General features: G+C 35.5%; 1 protein-coding gene across 6 annotated transcripts in view; it reads left to right on the plus strand.

The window, feature by feature from the left end:
- AGO3 (argonaute RISC catalytic component 3) overlaps window positions 1-18,966 on the plus strand; it is a 121,147-nt gene that overhangs the window by 68,770 nt on the left and 33,411 nt on the right. For all 6 annotated transcript variants that reach the window (XM_032650009.1, XM_032650025.1, XM_032650035.1 and 3 more), the window contains 7 exons: window positions 882-1,016; window positions 5,187-5,274; window positions 5,400-5,547; window positions 5,975-6,094; window positions 8,839-8,961; window positions 9,293-9,426; window positions 12,577-12,761. In XM_032650009.1, the coding sequence (XP_032505900.1) occupies window positions 882-1,016; window positions 5,187-5,274; window positions 5,400-5,547; window positions 5,975-6,094; window positions 8,839-8,961; window positions 9,293-9,426; window positions 12,577-12,761 (933 nt within the window). The remainder of the gene's footprint in view (window positions 1-881; window positions 1,017-5,186; window positions 5,275-5,399; window positions 5,548-5,974; window positions 6,095-8,838; window positions 8,962-9,292; window positions 9,427-12,576; window positions 12,762-18,966) is intronic.

An 18,966-nucleotide genomic window follows, 5' to 3' on the forward strand; every position in this document is an offset into this window, starting at 1 on the left:
ACGGTAGCCTTACTACCTGAGATAACTACTTAAAGCCTTGATAAATATCCTTCCAGAGATGAGGGACATTTTGTGGAAGACATTTAATCCTAAACCAAGGAGAGTAAGAGAAAGAGCACCACAGTAGGCATGTTTTTAAATAATAAAATAACATGATAGCATGTAGCTTATTGTCTGTTTTGGTTTTACTTTTCACTGTATCCCCAGTGCCTTTATAGCACATAATAGCAGTCAGTAAGTATGTATTTAAGAAATGAGTGATGGTGGTCTACTAACTATTGGTGAAGCTCTTCTAGTTCCAAAACCCAAGATTAAGAAATCGTACTTGTTGGCTCTTGGAAGACTGCTGACTGTAGCTAGATAACATTGGGCAGATACACCTTACTATTACTACCTGTAGCTTGGATTAGCACTAGTAACATTTAATACCATTGTCTTCTCAAATCTGTGCAAGACAGGGAGCGCTCTCGCTAGAATAGATAAGCAGTCTAGGGTGGCTTAAAAAGCTTTGTTTAAGAAATAATACCTAACCTTTTCTTCTTTAAGGTGCTCTGGCCTTCTTTGTCCCCTTACAGACCTTGTTTCATAGCCAGAACACTGCTCTGTACATGTAGTAGGAAATGGAATGATTCAGTTACCCATGATAAGAGGTAGATTATAAAAACTGTAATATTAGGCTTTTTCTGTTGTTGTGCTTGTCTTCCAGTCAAACAGTTCAAATTGAAACAGCTTAACTTTGGAAATATTTTTATATGTACATAGGTATACATAAAAGGGTAATTTTAACTCTGTATTAGTTAATTATCATGGAGCCCAAGATCAAGTTTTTGAGTTTTTTTAAAGGAAACATTAATTTGTACTATTTGTGTTTTTCTTCTTAGTTTCTGCCACTGCCTTCTACAAAGCACAACCTGTAATTCAGTTCATGTGTGAAGTTCTTGACATTCATAATATTGATGAGCAGCCAAGACCTCTGACTGATTCTCATCGGGTAAAATTCACCAAAGAGATAAAAGGTGAGTTAATTAGCATTTGGAACAACTTAACTATAAAATGCATGAATATAACAAACTTTCATTGAAATTTTTTAAGATATGAATCTGTTCATGTAACATCACCGGTAAAAATATGGACTAATTATAAAATGTCACATTAAATTCATTACCATAACATCTTAGGTAGTGTGTCAATGAAAGAAATACCAAGTAATAGAATTAATATTGATACTAGCTCATTTTTTGTCAATACTTTCCCCTTACTAGCTGAAGGTATAAGAGTATCTGTTAGGAAAACGCTTCTATGATACTGTTAAAAATAAGCTTATTCCAAAAACATTGTCACTTCAGAACTGGAGCCATTCTTTGAACATATTCTATCGATAATATAATGACTTCTTTATTTTTCTGAGATGATAGCAGAATATTTTATTCCTTTGTAACTTTATGGATATGGGACTAGCCTGTTTCATGTGTTGTTCTAGAGTTGAAACTTAGTAATTTCATATACATTATTCAGTTGACCATTGATCTTGACTATTTTATAGTTAGTAGCTAAAATGTGTACAGTGGGTTGCATCGTATGTATATTTTACCAATACAAATTCATCTCTTCATAGTCTTCCAAAGAGAAAAATTAAAAATTAATTTCAGTTGTGTCCTAAAATTTATATTTTGTATATACTTACTGTTTATATAATTGTTGCTTTCTATATACATGTACACTTTTATGTGCAAACCCACACATAGTGTACTTTATCTGCAATTTAAGGGATTTTTCAACAGTAATTTTGATTACGTAAAATTCTTGCCTTGTTCATGACTTTAGAACCTAATCCTCATGTAAGATGTGATTCCACTGTATTTAGTTCTTTATTATTTAGACACAAAGAGAAATTAGATATTCTCTAATTAGAATGAATAGTATAAATTCTATTTAAACTAAATGTTAGATCTTCAATTGTCAGAAATAATTATGTCGTTTTATTTTAAGGTTTTACCTATTTGTTACAGGCAATTTTTAGCTTGTGGTTTGAATGAAGCGTTGAAGTTTGTTCTCTGAACATCTTTCAGTTCTCCAAATCAATTAGTATAGTTGAATACATCCTGCTTGCTCCAGTAATCCTTTATTCTTTGCCATTTAGTAACCAGGAGAGAGATGGTCATTGTAATAAAACATTTAAAGGAAAATTCTTCCTGCTTTGAAAATAGGCATCCATTTATCTCAAGTTATTTAAGTGTCAGAATAAGAAAGTGTTATATATTCTTATATTGCAATCATACCATTGTCCTTTCATAATCTGTATTAACTGCACAGTTAGCATTGTTGGGAGGTAGTGCATTACCCACCATTAATATGTGATCATCTAAATGCCATGGTTTCCAGTGGAGTTGCTGCTTAGTTACCACCTCTGATATCATGAAGTCACTTACATTATTTTGCGGTAACTATGCAATCAACTCATATCACCACTCTATCACAGAAAATACAAGATGTACAGAACAAGGATTCAACTGCTGCCCGAAGAGCATGGACTCGATCTTAACTTCAACTGCTCAGGGGGCCAAAGAAATGACTGAAAAAATGACTAGAAAGCATTATAAAGTTGATGTTATAGTGAAGGTAAAGCCAAGTTTATAGGTTAACTATTTGATTTATTAAAGCCAAAAACATTTTTTGTTGGATGGAGGGTTTGGGGAGGGACCTGGGCAGAGAATTATCTAGTCCATTTTTTTAAATTTCAGCTTTTTGCTAACCCCTGGATTTGGATCTAATCCTTAGGCACCTATGACTGTAGATTTGGGGTAGAAAAATCTGAGTTGGATCTAACTGACATACTGATGATTTTTTCCTCCATTCAAAGTCAAGAAGGCTTTTTTTTTTAAAGAGGACTCTTTAAAGTACGTCATGTATTCCTACCTCAATTACACAAGAGAATCAAAGTTACATGTTTTGTATTATGTATTTGGGTTTAATTTTTAGTTAGCATGAGGAATTTGATGAAGCTTGTTAAATAGTGATTCAAAGTGTGCTATAATGAATAGATTTCCTAGTACAATATTATTTGGTTCTAGTTGAACTTTTTCCTAGATATTTAATGGTAACTTTAGGGTGGTTTCTTTGTGCCATAATTCATCATAGTTAAATAGCAGAAATATTGGAGGAAGTTTATGGTAAAAGTACCATATGTATGTAAGAGTATTTTATTTTACTTTTTTATTAATTTTTATTGGAGTATAGTTGCTTTACATCAATTTTATTTTTGATAAAAACTTATTTAGTAGGCTTGTAGAACCTTACTGATAATTTTTTTTAATTCAAGGGGAAGATTTGAAAACAAATTGCTAAGTGGTATAGATAACAGAAATTTGTTTAAAATTTTTCTATCGTGTTTTCCCCCTAAACAATATTTTTACATCTTGCTTACTTCATATGTTGGTGTTTCCTTCTTAAAAGGCCTTCTCTTGGTAGTATTTCCTAGTCTTATTTATAGAGGCATAGTAAATGCTCTAATTGATCTGAAATTTTAGTTTTATAAAGGTAGTTACTAATAAAAACTATTTCTCACTGATTCAGTTAGGAGTAGTTCTTAAGAAAACCTCATACCAATCTGGTACAGTGACACTGTGTCCATTTAACATCTTAATTTATGCTGATATGTCATAAGAAAATATTACTATGATTGAACTTTGTGTTTGGTTCTGCAGTTAGTAGATACGAAAATAAGTTATACTGTATCAGGGTTTCTCAACCTTGGCACTATTGATATTTTGGGCTGGATAATTCTTTGTTGTGGTTGGGGATGGGAGGTAGTGATGTCCTGTGCATTGCAGTATAATTTAGCAGCATCCCTGGATCCAAGCATTCCAAAATCTAGCATGTATTAGATGCCAGTAGCACCCCCAGTCATAACAATCAAAAATGTCTGCAGACATTACCAAACCTTCCTGGAGGTCAGAGTCACCTCTGGTTGAGAACCTCTGCACTATAGGATACACAGATATAAAAGGAAAATAATACAAAAGTATAACCGTAAATACTATCAGGGAACTAAAAGTTGTCCTCCATCTACCCCTTTTTAGATTTCCCTCCTTTGGAGTATAGGCCTTAGAAATGGAGTTGCTTATCTGTGACCAGTAGCCACTGTATCTGTTTGTTAACTCTTCTCTAGGTAGCTCCAAGAGTATCCACTAGCCACATGTAGCTATTTAAATTTTAATTTATTAAAGTTAAATTAAAATTTTAGTTTTTTAGTCACACTAGCCACATTTCATGTGTGCAGTAACATATTGCTGGTGATTTTAGCACAGATGTAGAACAATCCATCATCTCAGAAAATTCTTTTGTACACCACTGCATAGGAAAATTCATCCCAAAGAATTTCAGCCAGTGTTTTAAAAGCCCACAGCTTCACTTTCTAAAGCAGGCCTAGGATCTGCAAACCCCTAGGGTCCACAAATGGACGTACAGATCCACAAGCATCTAAAATCATATGTTAAATTAAGTGTATGTTGCATTTTTCTGAGAATTTATTGCTTTCATCAGATTCTCAAAGGGATCATTGATTCCATAAGAAGGTCTGGATTACCTGTTCTAGGAATTATTTTGGTTGCATTTGATTTCTAATAGTAGTAAAAGAACTGTATCACTATATTATCCTTCAGCGAAATTGTCACTCCACTTCTGTTAAAAGGGCCTGGGATTTTTTTTTTTTTTTTCCTTCCTGCATTAAAAATCTTTGAAGGACTTTTTTCTTCAGCTGTATGAAATTATGATCTTCAGTCAGTATGTGATTACTGGGCAAATCAGATATCACATACTTTGAAGGTTATAGAATATCTTGAGAATTATCATAACTCCCTTTGCTCCTTCCCTCGACCAGCATAAAAACCTGCATTATAAGCAGGGTTTTTTAATGGAGAACTTTATCCCTTTATATACAGGCTTTGCAAATTTTATACTATTTTTTAATAGCTTGATAGAATAGGGAAAAGGTTTGGAGTTAGGTCTATCATGATTGTAACTGTTGTTAACAATGTTATATATAAAATCCTTTGTTAATATCACATTGCCTGTATCACAGATTTTCTGTTTAGAATTTGAGTTTTTATAGCAGTGAACAGGCTTTATAGTTATAAATATTTTACATGTGACAGTTCTATAACCTCAGTTTTTCTTGTTGGGAACAGGTCTGAAGGTTGAAGTGACTCATTGTGGAACAATGAGACGGAAATACCGTGTTTGTAATGTAACAAGAAGGCCTGCCAGTCATCAAACGTAAGAAAAGCTGGTGTTTGTCAGAGCAGAGATGATGTGAGGCAGCTTGCTCTAGTTAGTAGATTGGGAGTTTTGCTGGCTCATAATGAGATAAGAGTTGTTAATGTGTGATTTTTTTTTTCCAGCTTTCCTTTACAGTTAGAAAATGGCCAAACTGTGGAGAGAACAGTAGCACAGTATTTCAGAGAAAAATATACTCTTCAGCTGAAGTACCCACACCTTCCCTGTCTGCAAGTGGGGCAGGAGCAGAAACATACCTATCTGCCACTAGAAGTAATGTGTTTAGGCTGCTTATTAATATCCTCTTATTCATCGTTCTGTTGGGGTTTTTAATGACCTATAACTTACTTCATACTCTCACATTTATTTTGGAGACTGAACTGTTTTAAAATTTCCTTTTATTCTAAATTTTCAGCTATAAAATAATATGGGAAAAAATTCATCCACAGTCCTACCACTCTAAATATAACCACTGTTAGCATTTTGGTACACTTCTTTTCAGCCTTTTTATGCAGTGTATATTTTACCTAATTATAATCATACTGTAAAGCAGTATTGTTTACTGCTTTTTTACTTAACATGATATTAAACAGAAGTGGTTTAGTGGAGTAGATATTAAAATTTAATCTCACATGTAATTGGTGCTCAGAATTTTAAGAAAGATGTATATATCTAGTACAAAACTTTTTTCCATTTGTAGGTCTGTAATATTGTGGCAGGGCAACGATGTATCAAGAAGCTAACGGACAATCAAACCTCCACTATGATCAAAGCAACAGCAAGATCTGCACCAGATAGACAAGAGGAAATTAGCAGATTGGTTAGTACTTAACCCTAGAAATGAAAATTAAAAACATATGAGGGTGAGCTCTAAAGAACCATGTCCTTATCAACTCATACCTTATTACCATTTCATGGGCTGTCAGAATTAAAAGAGATTATGGAAGTAATCTAGTGGTATTCTAGGGGTGAATCTTAGTGGGTTCTATGAAAAGGATTAGACTAGATCCTTCTAATTTAACCCCAAGCTCTTTAATTAGATTCAGAACAGATACTCTCAGAACTAATGTTTCAGTTTAGCAAACTGGACCTTCATTACCTTCCACCTAAAAGAGGAAGAGAAAAGGAAGAAAAGTCAAAGTTTTATGACTAGCAATGGTGAGAGTCTTAACACACAAAGTAGGATGGCTTAGCTCCATTGTAAACACTGGTAACCGTATAGGATGAATAAAGAAATATAAGACAGCTCCAGCCGTATGGGATCTCTAAGCTGTCTCCTTGTTCTAAATGGGGAGAAAAGAGACATCAATACTACTTTTAAAACTGACGGGGCTTCCCTGGTGGCACAGTGGTTGAGAGTCCGCCTGCCGATGCAGGGGACGCGGGTTCGTGCCCCGGTCTGGGAAGATCCCACATGGCCGCGGAGCGGCTGGGCCCGTGAGCCATGGCCGCTGGGCCTGTGCGTCCGGAGCCTGTGCTCTGCAGTGGGAGAAGCCACAACAGTGAGAGGCCCGCGTACCGCAAAAAAAAAAAAAAATGACGGAATTAAGGCAAAATGAAAAATGAAGACAACTGGATCTTATCTTACTCTCTTCTTGAATACCATGTAAATTGCCCAAGTGAAGAAAAAAAAATCTAGAAATCAGAACATTACCCAAAACAACTTAATAACACTTTGAAAAGCAGTTTTAGAGATTGTTGGAAAAGGGTTACAGAATTGGCTCTTTCATTTTGTAAGGCAATTACCAAAAAAAAAAAAGAAGACCTTTTTTTTCCAATATAGTTTGTAAAGAGTAAGTTATTACATGATATTTAATTAGGAAAATACAGGCTGGTTCTCATCATGGATTTTTCTCTGATCTACTATGACAAAATTTTAAAACCTTTAAGAGACTAGAACCTCTCACTATCAATATAAAATCTCAATAACTAGTTCTAACTCATTTATTACAGCTTTTCTGTTCAGAGAGATGATATTGTACAGTGATTGAAAGCACAGGCTTTGGAATCTAACAGCTCTGGGTTCAAGGTCTAACTTCTTTACTCACTTACTGTTACTATTGTATTATTATAATTATAGCATCTGGTAGGCTGGTGCAGTGATTGAGAGTAGGAACTCTAGAATCAGAATGTACATGGTTTCAAATTATATATCACTTGCTTAGCTATATGGTTTTAGGCCAATCATTTAACTACTGAGATTTAATTTTATCCTCTGTAAAATAAAGATTATAAAAGACTTACTTTATAGTCATAGGTTATTGTGAAAATTAATCATAAAACATTTAGCACAAGCACATCACCTACCAACTCCTGGTAAATAGTAGTTGTTGTTATTGTTTGTAACCTTACAGAAAAAAAATGGCATTTAAGCTTGAAGAAAAGATGCATTAGTTAGATGCCTAATTTAGAAAACAAATTTTCCTGCACATTGTGGGGAGATTCTTTTTACATACTTAGATTATATAGTGCTTTTTGTTTTTGTTTTTGTTTTTGTTTTTGGTGGTACGCGGGCCTCTCACTGTTGTGGCCTCTCCAGTTGCGGAGCACAGGCTCTGGACGCGCAGGCTCAGCGGCCATGGCTCACGGGCCCAGCCATTCTGCGGCATGTGGGATCTTCCCGGACCAGGGCACGAATCCGTGTCCTCTGCATCGGCAGGTGGACTCTCAACCACTGTGCCACCAGGGAAGCCCTATATAGTGTTTTTTAATAGAGTGTTACTCAAAGAATTGAGCATTGCCTTTTTTTGTAACCTTGTTTGACCTTTATTCTGAGACTAAGTAAATATGTTTTGAAAAACGCATTATAGCACACTATGAGCATGAATTACACTTTTGAGATTCAAGTCTACACTGAATTACAATAAATTCTTTATCTTTGCACATTTTGGTATATTACATAAAAATTATAATCTGTATCTCATACTGGCTTTCTTTTCTGTCTCAAGTGTATCTCTTAAGTAAATTTTATAATATGCTGTTTTATCTGAAAATATTCAAGGAGATTTTGTATAACTTGTAATCAATTAGGAAAAAAAGCCTTAGGATTATTGATATTTGCTGTCGAGATCTACATAAAATAAACTTCAATAGTATATATCCAGATCCTCTAATTAGAAGTAATTAACCATTTTTAGGTCAGGTATTGGGTTGGCCAAAAAGTTCATTCGGGTTTTCCCATAAGATATTAGGGGAAAACCCATACGAACTTTTTGAACCTTATATTTCTCTTGCAGTCTCTCAACCACCCTCCCAAAGTATATGAGGCTTAATCATATAAAGTTACCATTTTCATGAGTCATAAATAATTGAAATTTCTTATTATGCAACCTAATACATTTAAATGTTCTGTAAATTATCAGGAGGTTCACAGACTTCCTACAGTCCGCTCATGATCTGTGGTCCCCAAGTTAAGATTCTCTGCTCTATAGTGAGGGTACCATTATCTACACCTGTCAGTATTATAAAACATTGTTGACACAGTGAAGAAAAAAAGTTAGAGGGTTCTAAAGCAGGGAATTTGGGGGAATTTTGAAAGTAACTACAAACTTTTTCTGTTGTTAGGTAAGAAGTGCAAATTATGAAACAGATCCATTTGTTCAGGAGTTTCAATTTAAAGTTCGGGATGAAATGGCCCATGTAACCGGACGCGTACTTCCAGCACCTATGCTCCAGTATGGTGGCCGGGTAAAACCTCTTGATAGTTTTTAAATTATAATCATACAGTTTCTGTGTATGGAGAGAAGGGCTTCCTAGCTAAGTCTGGAATTTAAAAAGTGTTTTATTGTTCCAACAATTTTTTTTGTTTGTTTCAAGGTCAGTGTCTTTGCTTGAACTTCGTAGAACTTTTGTTTTTCTATGATAAAAATATAAAATATTGATTTAGAACAGCCTATTCCATGTAGAATATCGATATATATCAGTTCAGCAATTTGAAATGCTTATTTTCAGCTCATTCAAATAAGTTATATATTAAATGTTTGTTCATTTTTGCCTTATTATTTCTCTTTCTCTGTAGAATCGGACAGTAGCAACACCAAGCCACGGAGTATGGGACATGCGAGGGAAACAGTTCCACACAGGAGTTGAAATCAAAATGTGGGCTATAGCTTGTTTTGCCACACAGAGGCAGTGCAGAGAAGAAATATTGAAGTAAGGCTTGTCATTAGTTTCACTTTGGGACCATTTTGTGTTTAAATTTTGTATTTCAGTTTTAAATTACTCAGCTAATATTCTAACCAGTGTTGCCTCAATATGAAGTATATTTAATCACTGAACCTTTAAAAATGTTTCTTTTCGTTACTTTGATGAAGATTCCTGAATTTGTTGGTCATATCTAAGTCACTGATTCATTCTTACAAGCATCCTAATGGACTAGCTTATGTGGTATAGCAGGAGTACCATTGGCTTTTGATGGCGAACAGATTAGATATAATTCTCAGGTTTGCCACTTCCTAGTCTTACTGCCATGGATAATTTATTTAATCTCATTATGCTTCACTTTTCACCTTTTAAAAATAGAGATAATAGTACCTATTTACTGAATGAGGATTAAATAACATCCTTATTTCTCAATTGAGTTCTTTGAAAGAGTCATTTAATTTCTCATTTTCACTTCCTTACTTTCCAAAATTTGACCTGCATCTCCACTACTTTTCCTCTTCTCCAGATTCTTTCCCTCAACAATCTTCTGTTTAAATTTAAAACAAACACAAAATCTTCTTTTTTTTTTGCGGTATGCGGGCCTCTCACCGTTGTGGCCTCTCCCGTTGCGGAGCACAGGCTCCAGACGCGCAGGCTCAGCGACCATGGCTCACGGGCCTAGCCGCTTTGCGGCATGTGGGATCCTCCCAGACCGGGGCATGAACCCGTGTCCCCTGCATCGGCAGGCGGACTCTCAACCAGTGCGCCACCAGGGAAGCCCTTCATTTTTCATTTTACCTGATTTAAGGCTTCCAGGCTTCCATTCTCTCCCCTTCCTTGAAATCTTAGTGGTCTGCTGAAACTGGTTACTGGAAGAACTTCAGTATCTTTGTGCTTATCAATTCTAATGGTCTCCTCTCAGCCATTATTTTTCCTCAAAATTTGTGCAGCATTAGATACAATTGACTACCTTCCTGACATTCTCTCCATTCTTGCCTTCCTGCTTTCTTTTTATCACTTTGGCTTCCTTTCTCCTCTACACCATCTCCTTTGGGACTCTCTAATCTTTGGGGCATTGGCAGTCTCAAGGGCTTCTGCTGTTACTCTTGTTTGAGGAGTTGTGCTACTGTGAAAAGAGCACCAGCTCCACTTGTGACTACCTCCACTCTAAAACTTTTAGGTTTCTCTTTGACAAAGAATAACTTTAAAAATCATATAACATTTAAAATTTTTCATTTGCCTCTTAAGTCCTTTCTCCATTTTCATATATTCTGGACAAAGAAGAGTACTGTATGCCCTCTAACTGTCTGGTATTTTTTTCCATTTCCACTCATTCTGCTCTTTACTGAAAATGCCTCCTTCCTATCTCTACATTTCTAAATAATAGCCAGTCTTCTGTGATTTGTGATGCTGGAAATAATCCATAGTAGTAAACATAGTAGTTTATCAATATCCTCTCCATTTGTACTTGTCACTTCCTGTATAAAATAGAATTATATTATAATTATCCGTGTAAGTTTCTTGTCTCCCCTCTGGAATCTAATTTCCCTAAGAAAATGATTATGGTCTAATTTAAGTCTCCACTAACAGATCCTATAAAATATGCCCATAATGAATAGTTCTTGAGTGACATAGAGACCAGTTTACCCCAGGTCAATTCAGAATTTGCCTCCTTCATGTGAGAAAAATTATTTTCTATTTAATTCTGTTCACTTCTTTTTATTAGCTCCAAATCTTATGTCTTAAGGTTCACTTAGTATATTTTTTTTAGTATAGTTTTTTTTTTTTGCGGTATGTGGGCCTCTCACTGTTGTGGCCTCTCCTGTTGCGGAGCACAGGCTCAGGCTCCGCAGCCATGGCTCACGGGCCTAGCCGCTCCGCGGCATGTGGGATCTTCCCAGACCGGGGCACGAACCCATATCTCCTGCATCGGCAGGCAGACTCTCAACCACTGCGCCACCAGGGAAGCCCTTTTAATATAGTTTTTATCCGCTGGCTTTCAAGTAAAATGTCATGAGGACAGTTAAGGAGAATGCTGCTATTATCTAACTTGACCTCCAGAGACCAAAGAAAACACCTCCAACTGTTTTTCAAGCTTCGAGATATTCTTTTCATTTTACATTTTTTATTCATGGCTTGATAGAAGTCTCATAATCATCGGGCTTATGGCTCTTGTTCAGGCTAACTGAAAATATTCAACTTCATACTTTCTTGAATTAAATACTAATAAGGAGAAGGGAATTCCTACAAACTCCATCTCTGTCCTGAGGGAATCAGTGTTTTTGAGCAAAGATCACTCAGATCCTTGATGTAGGACCGTATTTGTTTTAAAAACAAGTAAAGTGATTGTTAAATCCCAACATTATTACTTATTTATCCTAGGCTAAGTGCAGAATTTTGTTTAAATAAGAAATTATTAGTCTTTTGTTTTTTCAGTGTGGATAAAAGTACATTAAAGTGCTGTCTGCCTCATTTCTTTTTAAATGTTTTCTTGTTTTTTTTAACCTTTTCTGAGGACAGAATCTTTCCTGCTATCCTAAGTGTCAGATAGGTATTATTGTAGAAAGAAATTCTGGACTAGGTCATAGTTCTTACTCTTGCCATTTGTCTAATAAGCATTTGACCTTGGTCAAATACTTAATGTCCCTGAAACTGTTTCCTGATTTATAAAATGGCAGTAATACTTTACCTACCACTTTCTTATGAATCTTGTCAGGATCAAATTAGAAAATGTATGAGTGTGCTAAGTGCTAAGTGCTTCACATGTATTATCTCATTTAATCTTCACTCCAACCCTATATCGAAAGTGGTCATTTTACAGATGAGAGAAACTGAAAAAATTTGCCTAAAATTCCATAGCTAGTAAGTAACAGAACTAGAACTGGAACCTGTAGAGCTGAGCTCTTAACCAGCACACTCTATTACTAGTGTCCTTTGTGAACTACAAAATGCCACATAACTGTACAGTAGTGTTCTTAGTTTGCAAAATAGATTACTGACCAACCATTGCCCTTAACATCAGTAGTCTGGTCACCTCTTCTTATATATAGCACACAAATCTTTGCTTCATTCTCCATTCCCTTCCCAAACTTTCCATTACTAATTTGTAGGTGTTGCTGACTAGACAAAGGTTTTATTTTTAGTGATTTCTCCTTCTAGGGGTTTCACGGACCAGCTGCGTAAGATTTCTAAAGATGCAGGGATGCCCATCCAGGGCCAGCCTTGCTTCTGCAAATACGCGCAGGGGGCAGACAGCGTGGAGCCCATGTTCCGGCATCTCAAGAACACGTACTCTGGGCTACAGCTCATTATTGTCATCCTGCCAGGGAAGACACCAGTGTATGGTAAGTATATTGTATTAAGATTGCATTTTTCCTCAAGTACTCAGTCTTCCTTTTAGAGACTTAACCTGGAAGTCCAGTGGTTAAGACTCCGCGCTCCCAGTGCAGAGGGTATGCGTTCAATCCCTGGTTGGGGATCTAAGATCCTGCTTACCACACGGCACGGCCAAGAGAAAAATATTCCTTTTAGAATTATGCTAACACATATCCTAAAACTATCAAACATTAAAATATATTTTATAGCTATAGTATTTAAAACCATGTATTGTTACTATAAAAAGATAAATCTGGAGAGCAAACTAAATAGTCTGAGACCCTGTGAAAAGAATTTCAGTAAAGGAAGCATTAAAAAACAATGATTAAGGGAAGAATTATTTATTAAGAATGTCATTGAGATAACTTGAGTATCAGTATAATGTAGCAGTTAAAAGCACAGGCTCTGGAGTCAGACTGTGCTGCTTAATACCCAGGTTTTGCCAGGTATACTACCTGTGTGATACTACCTGAATTACTTAACCGCACAAAGCCTGAGTTTCTTCATCTATGAAATTGGGATACTACAAATACCTAACCCGTAGAAGGTAGTTGTAAGGATTAAATAAATTTACATATGTAAACTGGGTCTATGATAGCACCTGTCATACAGTGAATGCTCAATAAATGTTAGCTATTATTATTGTAAACAAGTTAAAGTGTATGAGATTAATATGTTAAGTATAAATCATTGAAACATGGAAAAACACAAAGAAAGTATAATTTTCAGACGACTGAATGGAGTATAAATATTTAAGCTTAAAATGATAGAATTCACATAAGAAAATTTGTTAGATTTGACTACATAAAAATTAAATTTTCCATACATCACAGGTATCTAAAATTAAAAGGAAACCATAGAACGTGAAAAATATTTGCAGCAAATGGAGACAGCAAAGAGCTAGTTTATTATTAGTTAAAGTATCCATATGGATCTGTTATTGCATTCAAAGGAAAATATTTTTATATTCTCCTACATTAATGAGCAAAGAATATAAACCAAAATTTCTCAAGAAAAAACAAGTAAATATTTGAGAAAATGTTGGTTTTCACCAATAAAGAAAAGTACAAATTAATAAAAGGACAATTTTTATGCTACTAAATTAGCAAATATATTTAAATACTGTACTACCTAGTGATTGTGAGTATGCAGTGAATCTAGTATTTTAATATATTGCTGATGGCAGTATAAATTGATAATATCCTTTCATCGAAAGTATAAAAATGTGCTTGCAGTCAACAGTTCAGTATTTCCCATTCCAAACATATGTTCAAAGAAAAGAATTCATAATGTAGAAAAATCTCTATGCACAAAATTTTCATAATGATATCTATGACATTGAAAAACTACTAAGAACTGGTTTTAAACAGTAAGTTGTATGTTGGTGAAATAATATGCAGTGATTAAAAATGATGGTTATAAAATTTGAAAGATATTTTTTAAGTTGTGATAAAATACAGAAGGTGTTAAACTCAAAGAATTTGTAAATCAAGGTAAGAACAAACAACTGAAAAAGACAAAGGACATAAAAAAGAAATGCAAATGGTCAATTATCAATGCAAAGATGCTGAGCCTCATTAGTCATTAAAGAAATATGAACTAGAACAAATTATTTTTCACCAACAATGATAATACCCCATTTTGGGCAAAGGCATGAATAAATGTACATTCTCATACACTGTTGATGGGAGAGAAAGTTGATATTACCATAGCCTCCAAGCTGATATTCTTGCCTTCGTTCCCTCTAATTCACTTTCAGTGCATTTTCTACACTGCTTCCCTCAGTGATTCAGTGAGTGATTTTTCTAATTAATAGATTTTATTTTTTAGAACAGTTTTAGATTTACAGAAAAATTGAGCAGATAGTATAGAGAGTTCCTATATGCCTTCCTTCCCCTGTACACAGATTTCCCTTTTTTTTTTTTTTTTTTTTTTTTTGCGGTACACGGGCCTCTCACTGTTGCGGCCTCTCCCATTGCGGAGCACAGGCTCTGGACGCGCAGGCTCAGCGGCCATGGCTCATGGGCCTAGTCACTCCGTGGCATGTGGGATCTTCCCGGACTGGGGCACGAACCCGTGTCCCCTGCATCAGGAGGCGGACTCTCAACCACTGTGCCACCAGGGAAGCCCCAGTTTTCCCTATTTTTAACATTTTGTATTAGAGTGGTACATTTAATGAACCAGTATTGATAAATTATTATTAACATATTGTCCACAGTTTACATTGAAGTTTACTCTTTATGTGTACAGGTCTATGGATTTTGACAAATCCATAATGTCACGTATCTACTATGACAGTATCAAAGAATAGTTTCACTGCTCTAAAAATCCCCTGTGCTCCACTTATTCATCTCTCCCTCCATCTCCTCAAACCCCTGATAACCACTGGGCTTTTTATGTCTCTACAGTTTTGCCTTTTCTAAAATGTTATATAGTTGGAGTCATATGGTATGTCCCCTTTTCTGATTGGCCACTTGCAGTTAGCAATATTTAAGATTCCACCATGTCTTTTTGTGGTTTGATAAAGCCATTTCTTTTTAATGCTGAATAATATTTAATATTGCATTGTGTGGTTGTACTGCAGTTTGTTATACATGTACCTGTTGAGGGACATCTTGATTGCTTCCAGTTTGGGGCATTTATGAATAATACTGCTCAAACATTCATGTGCAGGTTTTTGTGTGGACATAAGTTTCTAACTCAGTTTGGTACATAACCAGGAGCACAACTGCTGTATCAAATGATAAGACTGCCAAAAATGACTGTACCATTTTGTATTCCCATCAGCAGTGAATGAGAGTGCCTATTGCTCTACATCCTCTTCAGCATTTGGTATTGTCAGTTTTTTGGATTTTAGCAATTCTAATAGGCATGTAGTAGTATTTTATTGTAATTTTAATTTGCAGTTCGTTAATAACACAATATTGAGCACTGGACTTCCCTGGCAGTCCAGTGGTTAAGACTCCGCGCTTCCACTGCAGAGGGCACGGGTTCAATCCCTAGTTGGGGAACTGAGATCCTGCATAACTGTGCGGCTTGGCAAAAAAAAAATAGAGAGAGAGAAAGAGAGAGAGAGAGAGAGGGAGAGAGAGAGAGAGCACCTTTTCATGTGCTTATTTGCCATCTGTATATCTTTGATGAAATGTCTGTTCCAATCTTTTGCTCATTTTTTAATTGATGTGTTTGTTTTCTTATTGTTCAGTTTTAAGAGTTCTTTGTATGTTTGGATACAGGTTTTTTATCAGATACCTATTTTGCAGATAATTTTCTCCTAGGCTGTGGCTTGTCTTTTTTTTTTGTAGTACGCGGGCCTCTCACTGCTGTGGCCTCTCCCGTTGCGGAGCACAGGCTCCGGACGCACAGGCTCAGCGGCCATGGCTCATGGGACTAGCCGCTCCGCGGCATGTGGGATCTTCCCGGACCGGGGCACGAACCCGCGTCCCCTGCATAAGCAGGCAGACTCTCAACCACTGTGCCACCAGGGAAGCCCTTGTCTTAAGTGTCTTTCATAGAGCACAAGTTTTAAATTTTAATGAAGTCCAAATTTTAATAAAGTCATCAATTTTTTTCTTTCACAGATCATTTTTGGTGTTATAGTCTAAGTTTTTATACTGTGTTATCTTCTAGTAGTTTTATAGTTTTCCTTTTTTACATATAGGTTTGTAATCCATTTTGACTTAACTTCTGTGAAAGGTGTAAGGTCTGTATCTAGATTTTTTTTTTCTTTTTTTGCATGTGGATTCCAATTGTTTCAGCACCATTTGTTGGAAAGATTATCTTTCTCCATGAAATTGCTTTTGCTACTCTGTGAATGATTGACTATATTTGTGTCAGTCTATTTCTGGACTCTATTTTGTTTCATTGGTCTGTCTGTCCATTCATTTGCTAAAACCACACTGTCTTGATTAATTTAGCTTTGTGATAAGTCTTGAAGTCAGATAATGTCAGTTCTCTGACTTTGTTCTTCTTCCCTGTTGTATTAGCTAATAGGTCTTTTGCCTATCTATATAAACTTTAGAATCAGTTTGTCAATATCACAAAATAACTTGCTGAGACTTTTGTTGGGATTACATTGAATCTATAGATCAAGCTGGGAAGAATTGACATCTTAATGTTAAGTCTTCTGTCCTTGAACATGGAATATCTCTTTGTTCAGAGCTTCTTTGATTTCTTTTATCAGAGTTTTATAGTTTTCCTCGTTTAGATTTATATCTAAGTATATTGTTTTTTTCTTTTTCTACTATAAATGGTATTGTGTTTTTAATTTTAAATTCTAGTTGTTCATTTTTAGTATTTAGGAATGCAGGTGATTTTTGTATATTTATTTTGTATCCTGAAACCTTGCTATAGTCACTTATTAGTTCCAGGAAGCTTTTGTCAATTTTGGGGGGTTTTCTGCATAGGCAGTCATGTTCTCTATGAACAAAGACAGTTTTATTTTTTTCCTTCCCACTCCGTATACTTTAATATCCTTTTCCTTGTGTTAGCTAGGAATTCCAATACGATGTTGAATAGCAGTGGTGAGACGACATTCTTGCATTGTTCCTGACTTTAGGGGGAAAACATCTAGTTTCTCAGCAGTAAACATGATGTTAGCTATAAACTTTCTATAATTGTTATTTATCAAGTTGAGGAAGTTCCCCTCCAGTCCTAGTTTTTTTTGTTTGTTTCGTTGGGGTTTTTTGCGGTACGCGGGACTCTCACTGTTGTGGCCTCTCCCGTTGCGGAGCACAGGCTCCAGACGCGCAGGCTCAGCGGCCATGGCTCACGGACCTAGCCGCTCCGCGGCATGTGGGATCTTCCCGTACCGGGGCACGAACCCGTGTCCCCTGCATCGGCAGGTGGACTCTCAGCCACTGCGCCACGAGGGAAGCCCTCCAGTCCTAGTTTTGCTGAGAGTTTTTATTATGAATGGATGATCGAGTTTGCAAAATGTCCTTTTCTGCATCTGTTGATATGATCATATGATTTTTCTTCTTTTTTTTCTCTTAATGTGATTAATTACTTTAATTGATTTTTGAAATGTTGAACCCAGCCTTGCGTGCCTGGGATAAATCCCACTTGGGGATGGTATATAATTCTTACACATTGTTGGATTCAATTTGCTAATATTTTGTTGAAGATTTTGCATCTGTGTTCATGAGAGATATTGATCTGTAGTTTTCCTTTCTTGTAATGTCTTTTTCTGGTTTGGGTATTAGGGTATTTTGGCCTCCGAATCATGACTATTTCCTCTGCTTCTGTTTTCTGGAAGAGATTGCAGAGAATTGATATCATTTGTTCCTTGAATGTTTGGTAGAATTCGCCAGTGAAACCATCTGGGCCTGGTACTTTCTTTTTTTGGAAAGTTGTTAATTATTGATTCAGTTTTTTTAATAGGTACACACCTATTCAGATTATCTATTTCTTCTTTGTGAGATTTGGTAGTGTCATTCAAGGAACTGGTCCACTTCATGTAAGTTAACAAATTTGTGGGCCTAAAGTTTTTCATAATATTCTTTTATTATCCTTTAAATGTCCTTGGGGCCAATGACCCTTTTTTCATTTCTGATATTAATAATTTGTGTTGTCTGTTTTATTCTTGATTAGTCTGGCTAGAGGTTTATGAATTTCTTTGAACTTTTCAGAGAACTAGCTTTTAGGTTTCCTTCATTTTCCTCTGTTGATTTCTTATTTTCAATTTCATTGATTTCTGCTCTAATTAAGATTTTTTCCTTCTGCTTGTTCTAGGCCTATATTGTTCTTCTTTATCGTTCTAAGGTAGAAACATAGATTATTGATTTTAGATCTTTCTTCTCTGCATTCAGTGCCATAAATTTATCTCTTAAGTACTGCTTTCACTGCATCACACTAATTTTGGTAAGTTGTATTTCATTTTCATTTAGTTCAAAATATTTTTAAATTTCTCAAGACTTTTTCTTTCCATGTCTCATAGAATTATATTGTTTAATATATAGATATTTGGGGATTTCCTGGCTATCTTTCCATTATTGATTTCTAGTTTAATTCCACTGTGGTCTGGGACCATACTTTGTATGATTTCTTTTCTTTCAAATTTGTTAAAGTGTGTTTTAGGACCATAATGTGGTCTTCCTTAATGAATGTTACATGTGAGCTTGAGAAGAATGTGTATTCTGCTGTTTTGAATGAAGTATTTTATAAATGACTCTTAGA

This window comes from Phocoena sinus, chromosome 1 (assembly GCF_008692025.1).
Source record: "Phocoena sinus isolate mPhoSin1 chromosome 1, mPhoSin1.pri, whole genome shotgun sequence".
Taxonomy (NCBI): Eukaryota; Metazoa; Chordata; class Mammalia; order Artiodactyla; family Phocoenidae; genus Phocoena; species Phocoena sinus.